The following is a 27,831-nucleotide window of genomic DNA, read 5'->3' as shown; positions in this document are numbered from 1 at the left end:
AATAAGCTTCAAGCACCATAACTGGGCAGGTACCAATCTATTCTAACTTGATGGTGCTATCCTGGCCAACTTCCCAGGCATATGCCCTATTACCTGTCCTCTAGGCTGGACCCCCTGGATGCCTCTGTTCTAGCCTTGTCCCCATAGTGGCTTCACTATGGTGATTTTCTCCTCATGGTATAGCAACCTTCTTTTCTTCCTCTCTCTCTCTTTTCTCTCCCTGAGATACCTAGACTGGGGATGGAAGTCCCGCCTACTGTCTTCTCTGCCCAGTTATAGGCTCTTCAGCTTCTTTATTAACCAAACAGAGATATTGGGGAATAATTTTTACACAACATTGAGTGAATTCCTCAATAGCATTTAGCTCACTGCCAGTTCAGCAATTAACAATCAAATATACAAAGACACACCTTACTTTAATACAACATGAATGAAGGTCACCTCTACATCTTAGAGCAGACTTTGGCTCTTTACATTCCTCCATTTTAATGCTAAATTGTTTTTCTGGCTATTGGAAAAGTGCTTTTAAAAGTGTCACAGGTAAATTTGGGCCACTGTGAGTTTAACAAATAACTGGCAGCGGGCAAGTTGCTCAGTTACCTCACCTGCCGGTGTCTTCATTCCAGACACACCTTGAGACTTTACTCTGTGAGAATAATGGGCTGACACGGTCTCCAAACTCCCACCAGAGGTGTTAGGTGTCAGTTGCAAATTACATCAGCACTGCTTAGTTATGAAGGAGACACACACCACGACATGTGTGAATGATTGATTTGTGTAGTGTTTTGAAGGCATGTTCTGTTGTTGCAATTTACCTATCTAACATTGAGCCCAGCTTTCTTTGGTGGAGAGGAACATGTTAGGAATTAAACATAGCATCCACAGCTCCAAATTTCCTAAATATTCTGTTAAAAATGGCCAGGAGGGGAGGATTTAGTCAAACTCGGAGCAAGCAAGATGAGAATCTCTCTCCCTGTGCTGTGCAAGAACAAAGGGGAGACCCGTGAGTTTGGAGCCGGAAGTTGCTGTCTTATACAGTTGTGCAGATTGCACCCTTTTGAGTCCATAGTGTGACAGCAGCCAACCCGAGAGGCACCTCAGGCCTGTGGAACCACAAATGACAAACTACTCCAGCTAATGCCGTTACAAGACCCCATGCTGTGGCTTCTCCTGTTAACTAGATTATAGCAATAGCATGTTTTACTCATATTCCTTGGGCTGAATAAGAAGATGTAGTTCGCTCTCTACAGAAGTGAAGACTTGGGGTGAAAGTGTTGGCAGGAATTAGCAAGGAATCAATGCGTGAGTGAACATGTTATTTAGCCACTTGAGATATATTCTGCAAATTTACCATGCCCTGCTTTTCATGCCATTTCTCTAATCTTTCTCAATTTGAACATTTTAAACAGAAGTTTGTATTATCTCTGTAATGGGAAGCCAGCACACTGTCACTTGCCATGACTAAATGGCAGTTCTAAACATAAACAAAAATCTTAGAAAAACATGTGACTTAAAAAAACATCCCTGTGCCCTTGTATGTACGGTTTATGAATGAGTTCATGTGTGTGCATGTGTGTGGAGGAGTGGTGGATACCAGAGATTGATGTGAGGTGTCTCGATTTCCCTCTACCTTATTGGTTGAGATAGAGTTTTTCACTGAATCTGCAGCTTATCCATTGACAGGCCAGGTGGTCAGTGCATGTCAGGGGTCCTCCTGTCTCCACTGCCCCATTGCTGGAATTGCATGTGTGTGCCTCCATGCCGTCTGTGTGTGTGCTGGAGATCCAATTCAGGGCCCCATGCTAATGAGCAAGTGCTTCACCCACTGAGCCTCCAAGATTCCAAGTCATTTTTAAAATAAATTTTCTGTAACTTTTTATTGATTCTTTGTGAATTTCACACCATGTACCTCAATCTCAGTCATCTTCCCGTCTCTCCATATCTACCCTCTGCCCTTGCACCCTTCCCCCGACAAACAAAACAAAACAAAACAACAACAAAAGCTCACCATGGAAGCTTCGGTGTGTCACACACTATACCCTTTGCCTAAACATCTTTCCTTACAAATGTTCATTGCAATGAGCCCTTGGTCTGGTTTGAGGCCTCTGGCTTCTGCTACACTATCAGTGATAGATTCTCACAGGAAATCCTGTTGTTGCCCTATATCATGGCGACCCTGCAGCTTTGGTTCATCCACTCCAACAGTTCATAGATGGTGTGGGCCAAGGCAAAGGCCTGAATCTGTGCTTGGGTGGAAGTTGAGTTGGTCAGCCGACAACTCTCCTGAGCCTCTGCCACTAGGACCTGCTCTCCAGCTTTGCCCAGGTGAGAGAGAAAGCCAGCTCCCCAGCTCTCAGGCCTTCAAGGCACGCTTTCCTGCACCCATGCAACCAGGGCCAGCTTTACTGTGCTGCCCAGGTTAGGTACCAGGCCCATTCTCCAGAGAGCTGGAGCTGACAAGGAGCAGGGATAGCTCTCCCACTCTCAGGACCCGAAGGCTGGCTCACCCACAGCCCAGCCACCAGGACCAGCTTTATTGATTGTGCTGCTTGGGCGAGTGGCAAGGCCTGCCCAAGTCAAATTCTTTAGTATAAATACACTGTCAGTTAAGCATGGCTGAGGTGTCTGGAGTAATACTGATATTTCCTTCCTTCCCTCAGTTTTTATTTGGACAGAATATGACACCCAGCTGCTGGGTTGATGTGTTGATGTATGAGGCTTCTCAGTCTACACTATCAATAGAAACTGTCACTTCATGATTGCTAGGCTCTTAGTTAGGTGACTTTAAATGACTGGATCTATTTTTGTATCTGTCCTTTGTTCATAAAGGTCAGTTCTGTGTTTCACCTGAATATTTCAGAGCCACAGTTCACGTTCTGGCTGTCTTTGTGCGGGTGTCCTTAGTGGCTTACTTTCTGGCTAGTTACTGGCACGTGCTGTGTAAAATGACTTTCCACAACTGCCAAGCTTTCCACACGTGTTTGTCTTTGATTTTTGTTTGTTTGATTTTTTTTTTTTTTGAGACAGAGTTTCTCTGTGCAGCCTTGGCTGTCCTGGAACTTGCTTTGTAGACCAGGCTGGCCTTGAACTGATAGATATGTGCCTGCCTTGCACAGGTGTGCGCCATCACTGCATGGCATGTTTATCTTATTTTACCACATAGCAACCTTCTTATCACATAAGCTCAGCAGGTTTTAGTCCAAGTACCTATGCTGGTGGCCGATACAGTACAATTGTCTTTCTGTATTTCCATTGGAACTCAGGGGGCATACTGTTTGCATCCTCACCTAGATGGTAAGAATCTTGAGTAGACTTTTGCATGTGCTATTGGCACACGTACATACTCACATACACACACTCACACACTCCTGTGAGGTCAGGCATTGGAAATGGTTTGCTGAGCAACCAGTGCGGATCCACGGTTGCAAAGTTCCTTGTTTCTCCTCACATCTGATCTGAAATTCAGGCTCTGAAACATTGCAAACTCAGAAGCTTTAAGCACAGACAGGAATGATCCTCACCTGATGTCTCATGCTGAATCCCAGTCAGCGAAGACATGCTGTGTGTCGTCGGGTTGTGTGTGTCTTTGTATATCAACTGTTGGGCATTTAAAGGGCATAAGGACTATGAGTGACATTTGGGTTCAGACTTTAGCCCCATCCCCAAGATAGCTCACCACGTGCATACTAATATGCCCAAATATGAAACAGTCTAAACTTCAAAGCGTTTCTCTTCTAAACACTTCAGGTGAAGGCTCCTCACCAGAATTTTCCTTTTAGGCTTGAGATAGGGGTATGAGAGGGAGGGACAAGCATGCTTCACCAGTGAAGACTTGCTTCCTAGCTCTTCAAGCCAGGGAAACACTGCGCAAGCTCCCAGGAGGACGCTGCCTGTCAATGAGGATGTTTTTCATATTTTTTCTATATTTTAGTTTTAAGTGTATGTGTGTGGGAATGCTTGGGTGGGGTGTGTGTACATGAGCATAAGTGCCAATGGAGGCCAGAGGCATCAGATCCCCTGGATCTAGAAGTATCGGAGGTCATGAGGTGCCTGACATGGGTTCTTACAACAGAATTAGAACCCTTTGCTAGAATAGCAACAACTCTCAGTCACTGACGTACCTCTCCAGTCCCCTTTCTGCATCTTTGAATTCAGTAGCCGGAAGGGACTCAGTGATGCCTTTTCACTTTTCTCGCCTGTAGACAGTTTCTCAGTGTGTTGTTGACTTCTGTCAGGCAGATGCTAGGCACACCGATAGTTGCCATCTCTCTTCCTCCTTGGGGAGCAGTTTTCTCTACCCATAGCCTGGTCAACTCGGTTTCTAGGGTTTGGAGACTGCCTGTGCTAATGCTGAGCTGGGTTCTGAGGGTGGCAGAATGCTATCTAGGCCATGTATGTGTACACATGTCCTACACATATGCAAACATACCAAAAAGAAAAAAAAAAAGGAAGGAAGGAAGGAAGGAGGGGAGGTGGGAAAGAAGGAAGGAAAAGGGGTAGCCGGGATGGAGGGATGGGATTTACTTGGCTTGTAGTGTAGAGTTTCAGAGGCACGGCAATGGTAATGGCCCAGTCTGGACGCAGTGTTCTTGTTGGCAGCTGTAAGACTGCCAGAGCCTCAAATAGCAAGAGACTGGCCGTGCACTTCCAGATCTATCTTCCTTCTCTGAATAAGACATTGGGGTTCACTGTGAGACTCCACCCTATAGTCATTTTCCCAAGGTCCAGCCTGGACTGTAACCTTCCCAGGTAGCTTGTTCATGCCCATGAAGTAGTATCACGTGACAGAGATCGAATTTTTTGGCAGACTCCTGAGGCAAGCCAAGATCAAACTGCGGTGAATATCATTCTCTGAGGTGGACGCTTCAAAAGCCCTCTTGGCTCTGGCTCTCTGCAGATAGTGGCCACGTGTTGTAGGTCTCCCCAAAGTATGCATGACGTCAGCCCTGCAGTTTACTTCCCTTTGCTGAGATCCCACTTCATGTGAAGACACCTGAGACCATGCTGCTGGGGCCTAGAGGAGAGAAAGCATTCGATCCAGGTGTCTGCTGCAGCTCCAGGCCTCCTCTGAGAGCCTTCTTTGAAGAAGAGATAAACAGGGTTTTTGTTAGATCACAAGTGGGGCATGAGAAAAAGACGTGTGAGAGAGCAGGTGATGTTTATCCCCTTAGAAGTCGAACCACCATGTGGGGGAGACTGGTTATTAAGCAGCCAAAAAACATCCTTGAACAAATGCTGAGAGGAGGTATAAATGTGAGCCAAAAACAAGAGGCGGGGGCTTTCGAGACTTGGGATAGTTTTGACTGTTCATCTCTCCACTTTGAGACGCTCCTAGTGAGAGCTGCTCCAGGGAAGGCTTCGGGGCTCTGAGATTCAGCTGAGGTTCCGGGGTTCTGGTTGATCCAGGTTCCAGCAGAAGAAATCCTGTTGACTATACCAGGAGAATTGTTTCTTGGAACTAAAATCCTTACGGTTTCATTATTGTGTTCTTCAATCTTCTTTTCCTATTGTTTAGGTTAGTCAGATTATAAGTGAGGTACTCTTGGTTAATAAGTTCGTAATAAAATATATTTGTTAAGAAAACTGAGCCTACACTTCTTCACTGTCCATGTGGCTCCTGGCTTCCTCTCCTGCAGAGCACTGACTGTACCTCTCATGGCACTGCCCAGCCAGGCTACTGTTGGATGATCATGTCCTTTATGAAGCTGTCTGTGTACGTGGAGACTGCCAGTCCAGTGTGCATTCCATCATGCCAGAGCTGTGTCTCATGCCTAGTAAAGGGCCTACTAATTCATTATGGTCCTCACAGCAATGTCCACACCCTCTGCTCCCATTCCTAATTGAGCAGTGTTTCCCCTTCTTCGGGAGGCCCTACCCCCTCTACTGTTATTTTGTCTGCCTGTCTCAGAGGCTCTGTTTCTTGGCAAGAAGAATTTAGAAATATAACAGGTTGGTACTTAATCCTGGCAAACTATATGTTGTATCTGTGTGTTGTGGTATGTGTGTGTGGCCTGTGTACTATTTGCTGTGGTGTGTGTGTGTGTTTGTGGCTTATGTATGGTATGTGCATAGTATGGAATGTATGTGATATAATGCATGTGTGTGGTATGTATGTGGTGTGTGTGGCATGTGTTTATGTGTATGGTATATTTGTTTGTGGAGTGTGTATGTGTGTGTGTGTGTGTGTGTGTGTGTGTGTGTGTGTGATGTGGTATATGGTATTTATGTGGTCTGTGTGTGTACTGTTTTGTGTATGTGGTGGTGGTGGTGGTAGTGTATATGTGTGTGCATGCACTGAGAGCCTTGATTATTCATTGGTGTCTTAGGAAAATTTGTTAAATAAAATAACCTTAGTTGTAAGAAGACTATTAAAAATAGGGAACTGATGGGAAAAGAAAGTCAGGACAGTAACTGTAATGAAGGGATATACTCTTTCATCACCTTAGATACACATGGGCATGTCATTGTGACATGGCATGTACAATTAATGTGCATTTATTTAAAAGGTGGAAAGATTTAGGACCCATCTGTCAATGCTTAAAAAGTACAGTATTGGCAGGGAATTAACCTAGAAAATGTGTTAAGAGAAAATTATTCAAAATCAGATAAAATAATGTATCTGTGATTGCCATGATCTTGGTTAGCACCAACCACTAAATAAGGAAAGATAAACTATTTGCCTGGATTTTTAAATTGTTCCTGTTTTAAAGGGCTAAGTTATACTTTGCTGCAGAGAATTCAGTAACACTCATGTCAGCTAAGAGGTCAATGAAGAATCCTGGTTTCTGGACTACAGTTAGCTGACGCTGTCTGGGACATCCATTGCTTGCAAGGGTTAAGGGCAGATTTCCTGCAGACCAGTCTCACTTTGAAGTTTCCTTTCCTTCATAAAGTCAACTCATGTTACAGCATAGTAGCCCTGACAGACCCTACCCCCCACGATTCTAAATTCACCACAAGGTGACAGAAGCAGGCACCTCAGAGATGTCTGAATGCAGTAGTTAGAATCACCTTGTTCGATGTGTTAATAGTGAGAAGCACTTTTGGATCAAAGATAAGTAACAGATAAAGTAGAAATATGTAATACTTTAAATATAAAACTCAAAGGGAGTAGAATTCAGGATCTGTAAAGAACATTTGCAGATCAACAAAAAATATAAGCAATTATCCAACAGCAATGACAAAAAAAAAATACTCAGTAATTTCACTAGCATTCAAGCCTGCAAAGTACAAAAATCCAGATTGACACAATCAGAGTTTGATAGTATGTAATGCTGATCCAAGTATGAAAAAATACATTCTCTTCTGGTCGGAGTGTGAAATAATTCCATCACTTTAGGAAACATTTATTTCAATGAGAAATGAGTATGTCTTTGGCCTTGGTGTCCCTTGGCTCCTCAGTGAGACATGTACTACAACATTGCTGACAGTCGTGAGAAATTGATGAAAACCGAGGTCCTGGCTAGACAGAAGTTGCTAAGCAAAGCACAGCTTCTTCCAGGGTCACAAGGAATGAGCTGGAACTCGTCTATCCACGATGTACCGAAAAACAACAGCCTCCCCCAGTGTGTCTAGGACATAATGTGCCGCCGCTCAGTTGAAAAGGATCTGGAGGGGAAAGAAAAGGAGAAAAATGAAAGAGAAGGGAGGTTGTATATGTATATGTTCTTTTTATGGTTTTGCCTTTCAAACTGTTGGAAGTAGCCCTCAATGAACAGTGCACGCCTCCTGACTGAATAGCCCCTTGCTGCGTGGGGTGTACCCCGGAGCTTTCCGGTTCTGTTCCAGTTCGTTGCGTTCATTTTTCATGAGTGCTGCTCATACCCTATTAAGCTGATGTCAGGACTCAAAGATAGTTTGAACATTACTGCTCAGAGTTACTTGCGCATGTGTGCGAAATGGATGGGGGTAGGAGACAGGAGATACGCCCAGCTAATGTCAGCAGTTATTTCTGGTTGAGTGGCCCTGATGAGAGCTGGTTCCTAGAGCCTTGAGCTTGATCTGTAATATACATTTTTGTGTGTTCGTTTGATTTATAAGGGGCTTTTGCAATTAAACGGTTGATACCCTATGAGCATATACAGGGAGAGGAGGTCCCCCTCAGTCACAGTCATAGGGGAGGGGAGTAAGGGGAAAATGGGAGGGAAGGAGGAATGGCAGGATACAAGGGATGGGATAACAATTGAGATGTAATGTGAATAAATTAATAAAATATATTATTAAAAATATTTTTATTTAGAGAGAGTAAGCAACCAAAGTTATGTTTGAACATTGAGGGCTTACAGGAACTAAGGGGTTGGTCAGATGGTCTTAAAAGCCAGGTTTTAAAGTGAAAGTGCATAGCTGTATTTTAATCAGCAGGCATTCTAGACAACTCCTGTCTTTGTGTCTTGGGCCACAGATGAACACATGTTTGTGGTAAGGTAGGGTCAAGCCTGTGGTACCCACACTAAATGCTCTCACACACCCAGATCTGCTCAGCCATGTTTTGAGACCTTAGCTTGTTATCTGCCAGCTGTGACAGTGTAGCCAACAGGAGAACAACACAGACCCGACTCTGCAGTTTTCCATTGCTGGCATGAACTAAGTGCCTTATGCAGTCTTGTTTGTAGGGCGCTTAGAAAGGAGCTTGCCTTTTGGGATCACTGGGTGGGGAGCACAGCTGCAGAGGCTGGTGTGCACTGTGAGCACCACCACTCTGCTCTTAGCTGCACTCAGTTAATTCTTTTGATTTACGTTCTCATCTCTTAACCCTGAGGGGAATTTATTAAATCGCATCTTAATGATCCAATAATTGATGCTTACAAGGAGTTTTCGAGAGAGACAGACCCTTGGCATCTAAACAAGAAACCAGCCTTAGATGGCACAGAGCAGGGTTATCCTTTGTGCAAATTTTCAAACAAGTAAATAGAGATAGCCACAAATAGCATCTTCATATTTTACTTCACTTTTTGTTTTGTGTCTGAAATGGATAATTTCACATTTAAACAACCACATAAAATTCTCTTTAAATATTTTGAAAACAAAGCATTTATGACAAGACACACAGCCTTTTTCTGAAAGCACATGTAGGGATCATCTTTAAAATCGTAGTTAGTGCTGAAGCAATTATGTAACATATTTAATTTCTTAAATTCTGAACTGGAAGGAAGAAAAGGAGGTATTGGAAACAATTTTAATAAGATAAAATGGGTAAATGAGTATTATTGCAGAAAAGAGGGCATAGATGGAGGGGAAGGGGGAACCCAGAGGGCAGAGAGGGGACATTATCTTCTGGTGTCCTCCTTGCTCTTCGTTGTAACCAGTGAGTGAGAAGAGAAGGGCTTGGCTAGCCCTGGCGATGAGACCGTTCCTATATACGCTTTATAGTCCTAAAGAATAGACCACCGTGGCCAGGAGTATGAAGTTGGGATAAGCAGCTCGTGTTCAAATTGACAGCCACTAGCCTGAGATTGGTAAGGTGTGATGCTTTACACTGAGAGTTCAGGGCAAGTTAATGCTGCCCACTTAGACCCAGAAGGAAATCGAAGCAGGCATTAAGATTTACACTAATTATGGGTTTGAACAGTACTTAATTCTCCTATGTAGTTTTGCCTATTTTGTGTTTGTGTCTAGTAGTTTTGATAAAATTAGCTTCAAAATATGTTGTAGAAGACAATGGTGAATTTACAAACAAACAAACAAACAAACAAACAACGCTCCTCAGAGCTTCTTACCAGCGGCACCATTTCCTCCCAATGGCAGCTTCCAGCAACTGCACATTCCATTGTGACTGGCTCTATTCTGCTTCTGCCACCGCAGCCCCTGCAAGGGCAGCCAGTCTTTCAAATATTACACAAGGAATATTTATGTTTCCTGAGTGCTGGAGAAGTAGAGGGAAATAACAGCCTAGATCAGAGTATAATCAAACCCCTGAAGTGTCACAGGCTCTCATTGGTAAGATGAGATCCTGGTTTCTTTTATTCCATTTCCCACTGCTACCACTTCTGAAAGAGTGCTTGCCTCACTGCAGACTTTGTCACCCACAGCGTCTGCAGGCATTGCTGTCTCCCAGCGGAAAGTGCGGCAGATCAGCGACCCCATTCAGCAGATTCTAATTCAGCTGCACAAAGTCATCTACATCACACAGGTCAGTGTCTACAGCGCCAACACCGTGGACGAATACAGCCTGGTGGGACTCTGAAGTAGAGGGACCCCTCAATTGTTTTCATCCTCTACAACCACGTGATGTGTTTGTGGGGGACACTTTGGCTGAAGCCTTGCTGTTGGCTATGGGCACACTTCTGTCTAGTGGTGAACCTGGAGGTCCTTTGCCTAAGGCATGTGCTACTTCCTAGTAATGGCATTTGTGTGTTTTTAAAAGAAGTGTAGACATTTGGACAAGAAAATAAGTACTTTGAAGTTCAAGATGGGGCCATACGGGGATTTTGTTCATTCTTTCCCTCGTGTGTCTTGAAATTAGCAAGCCCCTATTCAAGTGCCAAATACTATTCTAGGCATGGAGAGGCATAGCTGCCTTGCGGTGGTTATCCTTGATTCCCAACTTGATGAGCATCAGAATCAATATGAAAGAAATGGCTGTGAGGGGCTGCCTAGACTGAGTCAGTTGAAGTTGAGAGGCACCCAAATGTGGATATCAGGGCTGGAATCCTGGACCGAATGCAAAGGAGAAAGGGAGCTGAGCATGAACATTCTTCCAGTGTGACCAGCTGTACCCTGCTTCTGCCACTGTACCTCCCGTGCTGTGGCCGACTGTGCGCACTAGAACAGTAAGCCCAAATAAATGATCCCTTTCCCCTGCCTCCCTTCCCGTATCCATCTCTCTGCCCCTCCCTCCTGTTTCTTTGTCAGCTTTTTTATTTGGGTTTGGGTTTTTGATATTTATTATTTATTGTCTAAGCAACAAGATAAGTAACTAACCATGTGCTAATCACCATACCAGCCTAAGAGCCACCATAGGAGCTATTGGAGCCAGTTGTGACAAGTCTAGTTATATATCCAGGGCTTTCAGAAACATACTGCAGGCATGTACACTAGCTGCCTCCTAGTAAAAAAAAAAAGTGGGCATTTGGGCTTCATCTGTCATCATAGCCCCCATCTTGAGAGACATGACCAAAAATGTTGATTCGATAAGCTAGGAACAGTTTAAGACTGTAGGAATCACTGCCAAGTTACAGCCAGTGCCCAGCATTTCTGGGAAGCCTGTGAATTCCTTTCCCTAATAGATAGTCACTTAGACAAATGGGTGCACATTTTCCTGGGAAGAATGCAGAAAAGAAAATACAGAGAGTTCCTCTTGTAATGTTTCAACGATTCCAGCTTCCCTTTGGCTAGGCCCTGTGTTGAGTCAGTCATGAAAACTGTGAGAGGCATAGACTCTTCACTGAGACAGGGGCAGCTCATGCCAGAACTTGGCCTACAAATCCTGGTGTTTCTTTTCTGCTATTACAACAAACAAACAAAAGCATCCTGCAGGACGACTATCAGCCTCGTTTCCGGGGACACATGACTAGCTGTTTCCATCCAAGTTCGCTGAGGCCAAGGTTCTCCATCAGCACATGCTTGCCTCGCGTTGTGGTACATGCCCCGGCTGTTCACTGAGGATCTAGTTTTATCACTCTGCTGCTGTTGTCAGACTCCCTGGACTGCTGTATCCTTCAGCTTCACACGGCCAGCAAAGGAGGGTGACCTCGGGGTTTGCACGGATGTAGGGGTCCTGTTGCACTGTCCCGTGCTGCTCTGGGGGTTCTTGGTTGACCTCACCTGTGGTGCATAGACCACAGACCCACAGATAGTAAATCATCCAAATCACCCCACCATCCCCACTCTGAAAATTCCCTCTGTAAACTCTGGCCTTTACCTATGCTAGACACAAGCTCTCAGCCAAGCAGTTAGTGTGCACTGCCATCTGCATGAAGCAGCCCACCCACTGCAGAATTCTTGAGTATGTGTGCTTACACCTGCCGGCTCAGCTGAATTGAAGGCCCTATTTATACCTCCTCACATAAAAGCCATAGAGTATACTTCTCGCTCATTTCTCAAGAGGTACTACTTTGTACTGCCGTCTGTGAATTTGAACATGTAAACCACTTCCTCCCATGCCCTGCTGTGGATCAAGTCCCATGAACTGTATGGAGATGTGACAGGTTGTGGATTGGACCCTCATCCTCACAGTCCTTGTGAGGAGTATGCATGCCTTTTAAAGATCTCTGCTCCCCTTGAGCCTCTCATGCAATTTTCAAACCAGGGTGGGTGTGGTGGGCAGTGTTCCCTCAGAACAGAGTAACAAGTTGTGTCCACTGGCAATAAAAGCTGAAAGAAGCTTAGGTTTAAGATTCCCAGCTTCATCAGGGTTCAGCAAGATGCCCCCCATTTCATGTTTTGGGGTCCAATTCAGTACCTTTAGGGAATCCAAGAAGAGGTCAAATATGAGAGTAGAAACTTCTACCCCCGGCTCAGGTTTGCTGAGGTGCTGTGCTAGAAAAAACATAAAGCCTACCCCTGGACACAGGCAGACCACCTACCCCGAGGTCCCTGCTGAAGGCTGCTGGAGTCAGAGCTCCAAGGTGCTATGCTGAGAAACATCCTCTATGGGGCCAGGAGTGCCACTGGGGATTGTTGGTAGAAATGCCTGGAAAGCCACCTACAGATGGTGCCACCAACTGTGGCTGGGGTCCTAGCAGGTAGTGACAACTGTTTGCTGCTGGAGCCAAGCAAGGCCAGAGTGTCCTGGACCTAGAAGGACATGCTCCGTTCTCCTCCTGGGTCTCTCCACAGGCCTACCTACAGAACTTAGTAACTGGCCATCAAGGCAAGAAGGAATGGTAGACTGATGGGCACTGACCACCACCTACACTGGGGACCAGGCAGGCAAAGCTACTCACTTCCTTGGTACTGCAAAGCCTCTGCCTTCTCCTTGCTTCCCTCGTGTCATTTTCCCCTTACTTTGGGGCATCTTTTGCTTGGAGATGAGTCTTATCTGTCACTTTTGCCCCAAATCTAGTGTTGTTCTCTGTTGCCCTGCCAACCACCCTTCTGGACTCAAAACCCACTAAATGGGAGAGTGTCAAGGAATACAAGCAAACATCCAGGAGAGAATTTGATTAAAGAATATGCGCATTACATACCAGATCAGACAGTGAATACATCATACTGGAATGCACATCCTTTTATGCACCAGCACAGGAGTTTGGAAAAACATTCTTTAGTATTACAGGAAGATTTGTAAATAGCTAATCATTAATTTGAGAAAAGTATCCTTTGAAGTTTAGCATAACTTCTGTATGTAAATTCCTGGGTGGTAAATAAACCCTTAATGGATGGCTCCTCTTTCTTTATAGGATTCCATGCATTTAAGGCAAGTTGAAACTTCTGTGCATATGGTGCTATTCCTTTAGAGTGCTGGTGTCCTGGATGGTTGTGTGTGTTTTGGCCAGCAGCATGTGTTCAGCCCAAGCTGCCAATTCAGACGTAATGGCTGTAGTTTTTCCAAATGCGCTTTTAGAGCAGTTTCAACTTGGAGTTATTGACACAGCAAGGAAAGGTTTCCCTCTGGGAACTTTTAACACACAGTGCTCAACACAGCCAGTGTGACCACAGGAAGGAGAGGAACCCAGCTGACACGTTATGTTGCTGCATTTGCTGCACAGAAGGCCAAGTTGTACAAAGGACGCTTGTTCAAAGTATAGTTGACCTGAGAAACAGGGCAACTCCCTTCCCACTGTCCTTCTGAAGACTGGAGGGGGAACTGACAGAAAACCTTGCTTCTGGTTCTGTCCAGTTTCCATGGAAACATAGCACAAAACTCGCCTAGTGCCAACAGTTCAGTAAGTCAGGATGTTAAATGCTCATTCTTACCTCGACCGCACATCTGTTTTCATCAACACGGAAAGGCAGTCCTATGGCCAGCATGGTAAAAAGGCAATGAGTGGGTCGTCTCTGATGCTGGGAACCAATGTGTCTTTGAGCATAGGGTGACTAATGCTTATATATTACCCTGTCGTTATTGCATAGGAAAGACCTGCAGAGCTGCGGGAATTAGAATGGCTTTAATTCTCTGCTATACTTTACTCATTTTGTTGTAACACGTCTGTCTCTAAGAGAAGAGAGGAAATTTGGGGAGGACCCACCATGTGGCCCATCAATTGGATGTTCTCAGCAGCCTGTACCCTCCCCATGTCTCAGTGTGTCACACTGTGTTATGCAGCAGCAGTACAGAACAGCCAGTCCAACCGCTGGGCCTCCTGGGTGCTCATGGCTAAAGTGTCAGAGAGTCCACCAAAACTGAGTCCCAGCATGACTGTATTTCTCATACCAACTCTGGTTTCAGGGACTCTAAATTCTAAGACAAGTGTCAGATTTCATTTGTTTAAATGGTAATGTTGGAGCATTTAATTTTAATGTTTAGAGGAAAAATTCTTAAGCAGCAAAATGTCAAAATAGAATAAAGTGCTATTTTGGTCTACTATTTATCCAACAGAGCCCTGCAAATTGCTGATGCCTTGCTGGTGTTTAACTAGGTAGAGAATCCAGGTTTCTGAAGGAATCCATCTACATAAAAGTTTGAGAAAACATGCAGAGCAGATTTTTGTCGCTGTTTCCTCCTTTTATTACTTTGTGTGGTATGATAAAAACCATTTTGATGTGTGAATTGAAGAAAATAATTATCTTTTCTAAAGTCAGTTTCTTCCTCAGGAAAATGGGTACCCTTGAGGGCTGTTGTGTGCCTGAGATTGAATAAAGGAATGGATGTGTTTCTAAGCTGTGAGGTGTTGTGTGGCAGTACATGCTAGTAGTGTTGGCTGAGGGATTAAGGCTGGTGCTGAAGACCTCCCCCTCAGAAGGTGTGTGACACACCCTTTCCTCAGCTGGAAATAGAGCTGCTTTGTAAGCTAACTGTGACAGATGCAAGAATACGAGCATCAGCAGTGATGACAGCGCCCAGCTTGCATGAGCCATGGGGTTTGATTCTGTTTTTAATATAGATTATGTTACTTTACTTCATCCACAGTTGGACAATCATTATTCTCTGTGATGTTTTAAATTCTCACCGAAAGCTCTATGGACAGAACACTGCTAATGATATTTACCCAATGAGACACAGTGGCTTGCTCGCACCGTCTGTGTGTGGATCTTAGGCTGCTGGATGTGAGCTTACTCAAATGAGCCGTAACACATTGAATTCAGAGGCAACAGATGAACCTACAAGCTAACCAGAGGCTTATCAAGTTAAATAAATAGTCGGACTTATCTGGATCTCTCTGGCAGTTAGTCTGATGTCTCCCAGGCTTAGGCTGACACCCACATGAAGGAGCTATGAGCCCACTGGTCATGCACACCTTCCAAATGCCACTGTTGGGGCAAGCAGGGTATGCAGCCTGTCCCTTTCAGGGACTTGTTGCAATCAACTCGGAAGGTTGCTAGTTGGACCTGGAACACCACTGCCCTCTGCTGTTTGGTTTAGGGAGGTGGCGCCTCAGGGTTTGAAGCGGTAAGAGAATTAACCGAGTCCTGTTGCTCCAGGCTGGGTCTCCATCCTCTCAATGTTCCACCCCTCCCCTGGCTAGGAGATTAATGCTGAGAACTGCCTCCTTTACCTCATACATTTCCCCTCTTTCGTCCATGTGAAGGTCAAGAATAATTGCGGCTTTTGAGGGCTTTGTATCACCCCACCCTCATGGTGACACGCATCATTTTTCTTGGCCCCAAATAGTCACAGGGCTGGGCCATGATCACCTCTGTAGTGTTCCTGCCTGTTTTTGTCAGCATTTGCCTTGAGTCTATAATTTTTCTTTCTTTTTAATTTGGGAGCCTTCAATTCATCCCCCTTTATAGCATTTTCTCCTTTAGCTCTTCCTTTAAATTTCAATTTATTAAAAAAAAAGTTTATTGAGACCCAAGTTCCCTGATAATCCTGATGATTATTATTCTTCTGGACTGTTCTTCTCTCTGACTCCACTTCACTGTCCGTCCCTTCAGAACCCTGCGTGAATCCTGCCTGTAAAGTACTGCAAATCGGGTGCTTGTTTTCAGTCCCCCTCCTTTCTAAGATTCTGCAGTGACTGCCTGTGCGTTTCTGAAGCCCACATCATGCTAGTCAGGTCACGATGCATGTTAATCCACGCTGTCCTTCTTCCTGGCAATGCTGGCCCCTGGGATTTGGTTCCTGTCCAGGTGAAGAACTCCCACAGGCAGACATCTGTGCGTGAACTGGCATTTTTAGTTTTTGCGTTTCCTGGTTCAAAGTGTCAGATCCCTCAGAGGGCTGTGGCTATGGCGCTTGTCATGGCTCCGGCATGCCACAGACATGCCTACACATGAATTGCATGGACCTTCCTTGCTAAGGCTGTTCCTCATGCGGGCACAGCTATTACCTGAAGAGTTGTGTCAGCGAGTATAACCATGACATGGTAAAGGGAAGCAGGGGCGTCCTTCTGCGCAGAGCACGGAAACTGGGGCATGTAGTTTGCTAACTCTGATTCTTCAGTCCTGTTGAGGGCACACACTGTTGCACTGGCCCAGTGTCAGTGCTTCCTGCAGGGGATGACGGAGTATGGAGAAGCTGGTTGTAACGACTGTCTTTTTGTTTTCTGCAGCTCCCTCCAGCTCTGCACCATGATCTGAAGAGAAGGGTTGTAGAGAGATTTAAGAAGTCCCTGTTCAGCCGGCAGAGCAACCCGTGCAACCTGAAGTCAGAAATTAAGAAGGTATGTGACCTCCAGGCAGGGCCCTGTCCACAGAGATGTCATCCTCCTCACTGGGCTCCCCAACTCTGCTCATTATTGAAGGGTAGTGCTTAACATGCCAAACGGGTATTTAACCTCCAACTTCTCATCCTTATTTCTGTGGCTATTATTTTCAGGCAACTGGTACAGATATTTCCTTATCACTACATGTTTTCCTAAGAATAAATGTTGTCTTTAATATATATAATATATTACACACACACACACACACACACACACACACACACACACACACACACACACAATTAGCCTGTGCTGGAAGAATCTGCCCTAGTATTTTTGACGATGCTTTTCAGTGAGACCCTAAGTTGTGTTTCCTGTCTGGAACAGTCATCTGACCCTACAAGACCACAATTTCAATCATCTATGGGGGCAGAATGAACTTGTCCTTCCCAGCCACACCATTGTGCAGCCTTCTCACCTTTGGGTACAACACAAGTCTCTATTCCCACATACCGACGCTAAATTGTTATACCAAATGGGAGGGAAGTTGGAGCAGGAAGCCCACTTTGTCCAAGAAGTTGTACAGACCTGCTGTCCTGCCCCTGAAGGCCCCAGGCTTAGGACAGTCTAGTGACCTTGGTGGAGATAATTTGGTCTGTCCAATGTCTTCTCCTCCTCTTCCTAAGTACTTAAAGTTTGGTTCTGTGTTGTCCGTGAACTCTTCCTCTGAGGTTGTTTGTCTCTTTTTCATTAGCAAGTCTACTTTTAAGCACAATCACTCAGTTAATATGCCAGGCTCTTCGAATAGAACTAAATGGATAAATAAATAAGTAAATAAATAAATAAATAAAACAGGCAAACGAAAGAGCCATCAGGTAAGCACACTGTTTCTGCTTGTTAGAGCATAGCATAGCAATGCCTGTACCATTGATATATCCACCAAAGAGGCAGCTGCAGGTAGGTACAAAAAGCATGAATGTGTGCCTTGGAGACAAGACTGTGAGCTGCCCTTCATGTGCTGTGTTGGAAAACAGGGAGAAGACATGGAGATGTTGGAGATGAAACTGTGGTACAGAAAGCCTCACATTTCCCTACGGCCTCTCCTAAGTACCAAGAAATATGTACTTAAACATCAGAAGCTCATGTCTCCCACAGAAAGATTACAAGATGCTTGGCTTTTATGTCCTTGGTGACATGATATTGACAATAAGCTAATTTACATTCAAATTCATTTCAGCAGAAATTCTGGTTTTATAAGTTGAAAGCTTCTACCCCAATGGGGTGGTTCAGAGGTGCATGCACCTCCCAGCTAGTGCTTTTCTGCCTGTGCCTGACCTGAAGACAAGTCTTTGTCAGTATTTCTCACGCAGGCTGCCTCTGTGTTTCTTTCGTTCCAGATAGCACAGCGAAGCCATTTTCTTTTTTAAGTCACCCTCCCCCCTCTGCTGTCCTTGGTTCCCTCTCTGTGTCCTGAGAGCACCTCTAACTAGGATCCTGGCCTGAGCGTAAAGACAGGATTGCTGGGCTCATGGTGGAGTCTGGGGAACTCTCTCAAGAGTGTTACTGAGCCAGGTTGGGCCACCTATCTACAACAAAACTGTCAAAGAGCCAAATTATAGATGGAAATCCTGAAATTTGTGGATAAATGAATGGAACTAGAAATTATCATAGTGAGTTAACCCAGAAGCAGACTCACGTGGTATATACTCGCTTATAATTGAATACTAGCCCAAAAAGCCATGCCCCATGAAAGTCTTCACTTACCTGGAGATTGGGATAGATGTGAGGACATCCTACTGAGACTCTAGGTAAGAAAAATCTAGGAGAGTGGGGAAATAGAAGGATACAGAGGGTTCTAGAAACCTACAAGAAGAACATTGTAATGAGTGCATCAGGGCCTAGGCTCAAACTATGGCACTAACCAAGTACAATACAAGTAGTAAACATCAAGCCCCTACTCTGATCTAGCCTATGGATGAGACATCCTCCACAGGTATATGGAGAGCAGGGACTGACTCTGACATGAACTCTGGTGCCCCATATCTGACCGCTTTCTCCTTGGTGGGGAGGCCTGGTGGCACTCAAAGAAAGAATAAGCAGGCTACCAAGATGAGACTTGATAGCCTATGACCATATAGTGGGGGGGGGGGGAGGTACCTCGGAGTCATAGACCTATGGGAGGGGAATAGGGTGAAAGTGGAAGGGAGGGAGGAACAGGAGGATACAAGTGATGGGATAACAATTGTGATGTCATCTGAATAAATTAATAAAAAACAAAAGAGGGAAAAGCAAGTAGAGGAGACTTAGTCAATGTGGTCACATGGTGAAGAGAGACCCAGAGGTCCAGTGTCCCTTCCATGCCCCAGGTGGTCCTCAGGAGCCTAAGGGGAAGGCAGAGTTTAAGTCAAAGGAAGAGCTACACATCAGTGCCTAGCTCTAATGTTTGTTTCACATGGTCTGAGAAGTCATCTGAGCTGTAGACTCTGTCTCCAGGAGACACTTTGCCCCTCTGGCATCAAGTTTTAGCCTTTTCCTTCTCCCAGCATGAGAGTCCTGGGGAAACCTTCAATTCCTTGTAGGCCCTTGCACCACAGTCTGATAGACAAAGGTAGAGCCACAGATGGGATTTGTTCTTTTAGAATGCCCTCACCCTTGCCAAGATGTTTCCAGGGGCCTGGCAGAGTTATCCTTATTTTCAGCAGGATTAGGAGACAGGTCACACTGTCTGGTGAAGGATGCCACAGGCTCCTTTCTGGTAAGCTGGTGGGATCTCACAAGACAAGCAGTGGGGCCTCTCTGCTTGAGGAGGATGACACAGCTTGAGTTCAGCTGTAGTCAAAAGACTCAAGGTCCCATTCTTCTCAGGGAAGCCTGGCTAAGCAGTGAAGTACACCACTCCACTGTATAGGTATCAGCTCCTGCTTAGAGGCCTCGCTGAGGCTTCCCTGTGCCCAGACAGCCTCTCCCGCCTTCATGCCCTGCTCACCTTTCCAGTCCATGGTTTAAATAGCTTTCATCTTCCCCTGTGTCTCCCAGGTACAGCCAGTCACTTACCTTTGATTTCCCGGCATGTTGCATATCCCGGCCTGTGGTCAGTGCTTTATGTAGAATTAGTGAATGTAGCAGCATATAGTATGCAGTTATCTATTCTATATGAAAGTATTTTTTCAGTTCTTTGTTAATCTGCACACTGGTATGATCTATTCATGTATTACTCTGTCTGTGGAGAGATCTAACCCTGCGAAGTTCTTGACCCCTGTTTTCCTCCTTCCTGGTAGTCTTTTCATTGTGAGGTCTTTTGTTCAGAAACCGGCCATGGTGCAGTCACAGAAGCCAATTAGCCTCTGACTGTCAAACACGCTCACCCTCCACCCTCCACCCTTGCCCAGGTACCTGACTTGCACCTTTTCCTTCCTTCTGAGACCCAGGGAGCCTGTGCCTGGGTTTGAAGGAGCCATTATGGGATAGCTGTGGCCACTCGTCAATGGCACTTGCCACTTATTAATGGCCAGTATGGCATGTGCAGGAGTCAAAAGATGGAAAAGCCTGTTTCTAAGAACTAAGCTCCTTTTCTCTTAATTCACCTAGGCTGGTCTTTGATCCAGGCTTCTTCGTCTTGGCTGAAGTAATTCATGGGTAACCAAAGCCAGGCAAGTAATTACACTGTGGCCTTAGAACTGAGATTTTCAGCACAGGAAAATGGACAAGGAAGATAGAAAAGATTAGTTCAAGTCAGTATTTTAAATAGCACTGTCAGTAAGTGGAAATTCATGACAAATGTTTTCTTTTTAAAAATATACTCACTGAAACACTCTAGGCTTTAGTCAAGTAGTGTTCACCTCATCCAGCTGCACATTTCCCATGATTCTGAGGAGATGCAGCTGACTGGTCCAGGCCAGCTCTCTCACAAGTGTGGACTGGGCTGTTCTGAGGTATAGGCAGAACAGAACTACCAGGGACTCCTGGGAGCCATGCTGAGACTGTCCCCAAGCCTCACTGAGAAAATAGCCACAGCAGGACACCAGCAGAAACTCCAGGAGGTGATAATGATGCTAAAGCAGAAAGATTGCTCTGCTTGCCATCAGAGTGTTCAGAGCAATCCACCCACTGTTTTAAAACATGTTTCTAAAGGGAATCAATCATTCTTCTTCCTTTCTATTTTAAGTACTGTCTCAGGGTAAACAAATTGCTGATGAAGGGGCATTTTGTAGTATGGATGAACGTCAGCTGGCACGGTAAGGCTTACAGTCCCTGGGCAAGAAAGGATGGAGATACTACAGAGGGGCCACTTGACAGTGTATGCTACTTGATGCAGGACACAGCCCTGCCAAAAGCTTGCAGCTGCATTTGATCAAGCTTCTAAATGTGAAGTCAGCAACCTACAGCCCTCAAGCCAATCTGGCCTGCTGTCTACTTGTGTAAATAAAGCTTTATTTACATAACCACATGTGTTCATTTCCATCTGACCTGTGGCTACTTTATCATTCCAGGCAAAGCTGAGTAGCACAGTCAGAAACCCTGTGTCCTCCAGGCTGGAAATAGTCACTGCCTGACTTCATAGAACAGTTTACCAGTCCCTTCTCTGGATCTTGTAGCAAATACAGTGATACAGACATATAATAAACAACACAATTACCAGGGCCTGAGGTCCTGTAACCTACCACTGCTACCAAAACAAACCAGGAGAAAGATTGATGGAAGAGGCAGTATTATGAAAATCCAGGTTTGGGGGAAAAATAGGATAGAGACTACATGCCCTCAGGAAGGCCTTTCCCATTTTTCAAAGGCCCAGGGGCATTGTGGAGCAAGAAATAGAATAGTTCCATGCTTTTCTTTGTTCTCCCATGGATGTTCCTCAAAAACCTGAGGCTTGTTCTAAGTTTTCTTAGAAAAGCATATGTGCATGTTTTCAGAGGTGACCATTTGGTAGTGGATAACCAACTTATGTGCTCTTCCTTGGGGCGACTATTTCTCCTGCTCTCAGCGTTCTTTGGTTGCCTGTAGTTCTTTATCAGAGGCCCCTGAGCTTTCTTTCCCCTCTTCATGTTAGCATGCCTGCTGGTGTTGCCCTTGTTCGGCACATGCTTAGTCAGCCATGATAGTTAGACTTCTTCTCACAACAAACACCCTGATCCTCTGCCTCTTACAATCAATCTCTCTGCTCCCTCTTCTGCGATGTTCCCTGTGCCTGATGGGCGGGAGGTAGAGATGTACCAGGTGACCCTGAGCTCTGTAACTACCAGTTTTGATTGCTGGTGGTTTTCTGTGATGGATTACAAACCAGAGTTTCTTTAGTGGGGCATGAGGAACAACCACACTTACCTGTGGGTATAAGGACAGATATTTAGAATGTAACTGGGCATTATGCTGGTCTGTTAAATTGGTGGTTGTAGGTTCTCCAGTAAGATAGGTGAGTTCACTAGCCATGGGTAGTAGGCTGGGTTTCCAGTCTCTGGCACATCGTCCATCTAGTTGAGGAGGTCTTAAGTCCAATTAGAAAACTGTTGATTGCTACCAAGATGTCCATCCCACCACTGCATCCTTTGGGTTTTCTCATATTGGTTGTTGATGTGGTTCATGGGCATCATAGGATTGTTGCATCTCTTCATGTGAAGTTGGCATGGAGACTTCTGGTACCATGAATGCTGGTCCTCAGAGAGGAGGCATTCAGGTCAGATCCAGGTTGGAGCCTCTGAGTCCCATTTCTGAAGTTCACTGTGTCTTTAAGTAATGGGGACTTACCTTCCACCTCCCGGGGTGGAGGGCAACTGAAGACAATAGCAATAGCCTATAATGTTTTGGGAGTCTCTCGGACAACCCTGGACAAAAACTCAAAAGAAGCTTCTCATTCTTTGAGTTGGGTTTTTTGTTAAGTGCCTTGCGGCTCTTGGGTGAGCATTGTCAGCCCAGATAGCAAATTTTATTAATGATTCTTTGTAACTCTTCATACACCCTTACTGTTATTTTACCTTCCCCTCTTCTGTATTTGCATCTCTCCCCTTCCCTAGTTCAGCCCCCACTACTTTCTGAATTCCCCTTCAGATCACTCCTACCCTGCTACTCCCTTCTCTATTGCTCCTCCTGCCTGACAGTTGTCTCTTTTCATTTGCTTGGATTCTGTGGTCACTACAGGTTTAAATCCTCACATCTGAAGATTTGGAGTTAGGAGCCTCAAATGAGAGAGAACATGTCATGCTTGTTTTTCTGGGTCTAGGCTCCCTCACTCAGTATGACATTTTCTAGTTCCATATGATTTTAATAATCATTTAATAAAACAAGTACATATTTTTCAAGAACCATGATGAAACATTATTAATATAAAAAATTGTACGTAATTTGCCATCCAATTCCTGAAGGAAGGACATACATAGAAAGATAAATAGAAGAGAGACAAATGACACTATGTTGGCCATGTGGTAGTGTGATAGGCACAGACCTCAGTGTATTGCCTGGACTTTTATAAGTACTTAAAGGATTGTTTGTGTACATGTATGCACATGTGCATTTTCCTGTGGGTGCACATATATTTGGAGGTGATAGAAGGAAAGGGGAAGGCTACTTGAGAGTTGCAGAGACTTTATTATCTCAGGTGAGCATAATACTCAGTGTGAGGGTCCCAAACAATCAATGGCCACCAAAATCATCTTGGATCAGTGGCTTCTGGGACCTTTGTCTCCTTAACTCAAAAGAATAAATTTAATGGACAAAGGCATAGTAAGTGTCCTGGTTGTTTTGTCAGTTTGATTGAGTTCTATGAGAAAAGGAAGCCACAATTGAGAAAATGCCTTCACATATTGAGCTATAGGCAAGCCTGTGGGGGAACTGTCTTAATTAATGATTGATGGAGGAGAACCAAGCCATTTTGGATAGAGCTACCCCTGGGCAGGTGGTCCTGGGTGCATGAGAAAGCAGGCTAAATAAGTCATGATGAGGGTCTCTGCTTCGGTTCCCAAGTCCAAGTTCCTGCCTTGAGTTCGTGCTCTGACTTTCCTTGGATGATGGACTGTGATGTGAAACTGTGAGCTGAGGTAAATCTTTTCCTCCCCAGGTTGCTTTTGGCTATAGTGTTTATCACAGCAGTAAAAACCCTAACTAAGTCAGTAAATTTCAGAAAATAGTTTGCTATAAGATAGGTGGAGCTGAAGAGAAAACACCTTATAGCGAAAGCATACCACAGTGAAAAGCGTTGACTCTTAAGTTGTTAATTGAGGGACTTGTTATGATTTGTGGATGAGTCTGGCTTGCGGCAAGGAGATGATCTGCTCAGTCCAGCTGGCCTCCCCATGGGGTGTCTGCATGCCAGCTGTGCATGCCCAAGTTTGGTTATGTGCTTTCGTTAGCTTCCAGGGGGCCGTGTAAAAGAAAGTTAACAAGGATGATAATGGAAGTCCTTATCCCCAAATTGTCTGACCCGTTAGTATCCCCTGTTCTCACCACTTCCTAGCCCCTCTGAAGAGGTAACTCCAACTGCTCTTAAGGAATTGGGATGACTGATCTGGCCCCTCCCACGGATCTGGGGCCCTCAAGTGTGGTAGCTGAGGTACCCTCCCCATGGGCCAATCTAAGGACCCTCCAAAATGCTTGGATAGTTGCATTTGCATGCCAGCCAGGTGCAGTGAGGAGAGGGATTGTTTCACTGGCCCCCAGAGAAAGACATGAAGGAAAGAGCAAAGGCAAGAGAGGAGTTGAGAAGCACGGAGATTGGAGGCCTGTGGAGAGAGGAGCATTTCATCCTCCGAGAGTAGGCATAGATTTATAAGGAAGCCTCAGACATAAAGCCAGGACCAGCAAAACCACCTTGGTCCCCCCTTACTCTCCCCTAGGTGCCCAGTCTTTTAAAAGCCACCACGGAGACAGGAGCCATGGAAGATGCAGGGGGAGTCAGTGCATGTGCCCAGTGTGTATTAGCACTGCTAATTTGGGAGGAAATGGGAGGGAAGAAGCACTCTGCAGCCACACTTGAGGGCAGCATCTGCTGAGACCAGAGAGCTCTGTCTCCCTCCAAACAGGCAGAGCATCCAAGTCCCTTAGATACTAAGTTGCTAAAAACGGTTCATAATCTAGAGAATGTAGGGGCACAGAAAATAAAAACATCTTAAAGAACTCAGAAGGTGATGTCATCAGAACCTTCTCTTCCCTTAGCCTGTCCCTACCACAGAACCTGGAAGCGAGGGCAAGAGTGAGGGCCCCTGGAACCTGAGAACGCTACGCGGTGGCGGTCTTCTCTCTGGTGCTCACCTGCTGGCCTCTGCAAGCAGGATCCAACTTAGGGTTTCCAGCATTCTGTGCATCTCCCAGACTTGGCATTGGGCTGCCATGGACCTATGTGGGCCTCCAAGGTTCAGCTGTCTCAAGTGCTAGGTATCCTGGCAACTATGCCCCTCTTTACCCAGGCAGGAAGCCAGCAGCTGTCCTGTAGAGCAGGTACAGCGTTCAGGCGCACTCTTGGCTTCTAGCTGTGGGGCACTGTAAGCCAGGGAAAGATGGCCATGATCAATACCTCTGAAAAACAATCAGTTCCTAGCTCACAGATGGAAGGATGGATAAACACTGGTTAAAGCTGTGGGCCTGAGGCAGCTTTGACTCCAGTCTAACTAAGCTTACTTCCTCTGGTACCCCAGCCTGGGATATAAGGGATGTTGGGAAGAAAGAGTGAAAGGGAGAAGTGCTCCCCACCCCCACCCCCAACTAACTTAAGGTCCTGGGGAAAGTGAAAGGGTGCAGTTAAAAAGGCAGGGGATACATAGGAACTAACAGAGGTTGTAGCTAGGGCAAGGGTGAAGTAGGAGAGAGGTGGGATGCCACATGGTTCTCATGCTCATCTTTCCTGATTCCTAGTCTGGTAACTAATACAACACAGGGAAAAGCCAGTAGTGGCAGCAGGGATGGGGTGTCCAGGAGGAGCAGAGGCATTTTTACCTCAGATGAGCATAATTCAGGGTATGTGGTACCTGGAAAATCAATGGAATTGAGAGATGAATTTCACAAACCAGAGGAAGGGTGGGTGTTAGACAGGAGTTTTTTGTTTTGTTTTGTTTTATCTTAGGCAAGAGCTGAAGAGGAAGGAGGCAAGGAGAACGGCTTCCGAGAAAGGCATTGCTTCTGAGGGGTTCTGTGTCTGTGAGCTAATAAACCTTTCCTGGGTTGAGGCATTAGGTGGGGTGGGCGGGGGCTGAGCATCAGCTGGAACTCCCGCTGGCCCACCCACCAGGTGTCTGTGTGCCTCTGCATCCAGGTATTTGGATGAAAGTTTTGCTTATACCCTCATTTACAGGAAGAAGTGAAACAGGAACCCTCCAAGGAGAGCAAGTGATTTCATCCCACTGGGAACAAGCATGATTTTAGATAAGCACTCAGCATTGCAGACTCTAGACAGAATAGGAGAAGAAAGATGGGGTGCCAGACCAGAAATGGAAGCCCCCACATAGTCCAGCATTTCTAGCCTCTAGCCAGTACAAATCAAGGGCATTCCTGGCTTTTGGCTAAGAACAAGAATCCGAGTCTGTTTCCCTAAACTCCCTGACCAGTTTTCATGTCCTGTTTTTAGTGTATGTATGCATGCGTGTGTATGTGTTGTGTGTGTGTGTGTGTGTGTGTGTGTGTGTGTGTGTGTGTTGGGACAGGGGATTGGTAATGTGCACATGTGCATATAAAAGCCAGAGGTTACCTTTACCATGGTTTTGCTAGTTTTTCAGACAGGGGCTCACCAATTAGGCCAGCTTGGCTAGCTATTGAGCCCCAAGTTTCCGATAGTCTCTCCCTCTCCAACACTAGAATTACAAGTGTAGAGAGCCACTCATGGCTTTTAAGACGAAACTTAGGTCTTCATTGTTGTGCATTTCTTACTGTCTAAGCCATTTCCCCAACCACTTGAAAGCGGATATTTGTTGTTGTTTATTATCAGGAGTCATTTGCTTTATTTGTTTCTGATATTTGTGAGGCTTTTCCCAGAACAAGGCCTGGCCACTGACACTTTGAAAGCAGCTCTCCTTCCTGACAGAGCATCCACTCAGAAGTGGACAGCATATGTCCTGTGAAAGAACAGGGATGAAAGGGGTGGACCCTTTATGAGAGGCCCTGACTGCTCCCGCTTGCACAAAGGCACAGTACCATGTCATGCTAACCTGCAGCCCTGGCTTCTCTTTGCATATGAGCTTCAGGCATTTTTTGGACCAGGGATTAAAGCAAACTAAACAACCAAGGTCTAACTGGGAAGTGGTGAGCTTTGTAAACACCCAGTTATATGGGCGAGTTCTCACAGTTTCCTGTTCACTTGACTCTCCTAGAGCTTCTACGCCTTCTGACATGGAGGCCATATGTCCATCACTGCCAGGGGTTGGTTTTTTGAGAGTTGGAACTAGGTACTTAGTTTTCAGAAACTTGTACATGGCTCTAGTATGGGAATCAAGGTTAGAAATCAGTAGCCTGGTAAGGGCAGTGTTTCTTACATTTTATTATGCCTTTCAGTCACAGGGGATACCTCTCTCTGAGTCCATGAACCTGGGAAGAGCAGAGTTTATGCTGTTCCCATTGGTTCATAGGCAGTGCTTACTGCTGCTGCAAGGTGCATGCCTGCCCACTGTGAACATAGGTATATCTAGCAGTCCAAGGGCCTTTGTTAGGAAGACAAGACTGTCTAGCTCACCAATGACATTCTCTACACACAATTACACTCAGAACTCACAACTCTGTCCCATTCCCTATCCTAGAAGCTGCCATTCCACAGAGCATTTGGTATAGGGAGACCAAGAAAAAAAGTCAGGAGCATTTTCCCACTGCGGTGGGCTAGCTGACAAGAGTTTCTTCCTATGAGTTGGCCTTCTTGATACTGTCCTGACTCTCTACTTCAGCTCAGATCCGCAGATCCAGTGTGTGTTGTTAAATGGCTGAAGTTTCCAGCTCATTTCCACATGGGCAGATTGCCCAGCCCCCAGGACTGTTTATCTGGCTCTGCCCCGGGTCCAAAGGCCCACTAAGTTAGTGGGATAACACTGACCAGTTCTGACCCAGAAGAAAGGCTCTGGTGTCAGGGTCCCCTCACCTGGAGGGAAGGCCACCACTGCCTCTTTGCCTGGGTGCCATAGTTATTGTGTGAAGAGGGGCTGGGGACAACTAGGTCCTGTGTCTAACCTACACCACACAG

The 27,831-nt window shown here is 45.5% G+C and overlaps 1 protein-coding gene across 3 annotated transcripts in view; it reads left to right on the top strand.

The window, feature by feature from the left end:
• Positions 1-27,831, top strand: part of NEK10 (NIMA related kinase 10) — a 190,718-nt gene that overhangs the window by 148,814 nt on the left and 14,073 nt on the right. For all 3 annotated transcript variants that reach the window (XR_014781490.1, XM_084794334.1, XM_084794333.1), the window contains exons 31-32: positions 10,029-10,129; positions 16,596-16,706. Coding sequence is in view for 2 of the 3 variants with exons in the window: in XM_084794334.1 (XP_084650460.1) it covers positions 10,029-10,129; positions 16,596-16,706 (212 nt within the window). In the remaining variant the exon portion in view is untranslated. The remainder of the gene's footprint in view (positions 1-10,028; positions 10,130-16,595; positions 16,707-27,831) is intronic.

The sequence above is a fragment of the Acomys minous genome, assembly GCF_964271855.1.
Source record: "Acomys minous genome assembly, chromosome: 9".
In the NCBI taxonomy this organism is placed as follows: domain Eukaryota; kingdom Metazoa; phylum Chordata; class Mammalia; order Rodentia; family Muridae; genus Acomys; species Acomys minous.
The sequence above is the reverse complement of the archived record's forward strand: the minus strand, read 5'-3'. Positions and strand labels throughout refer to the sequence as shown.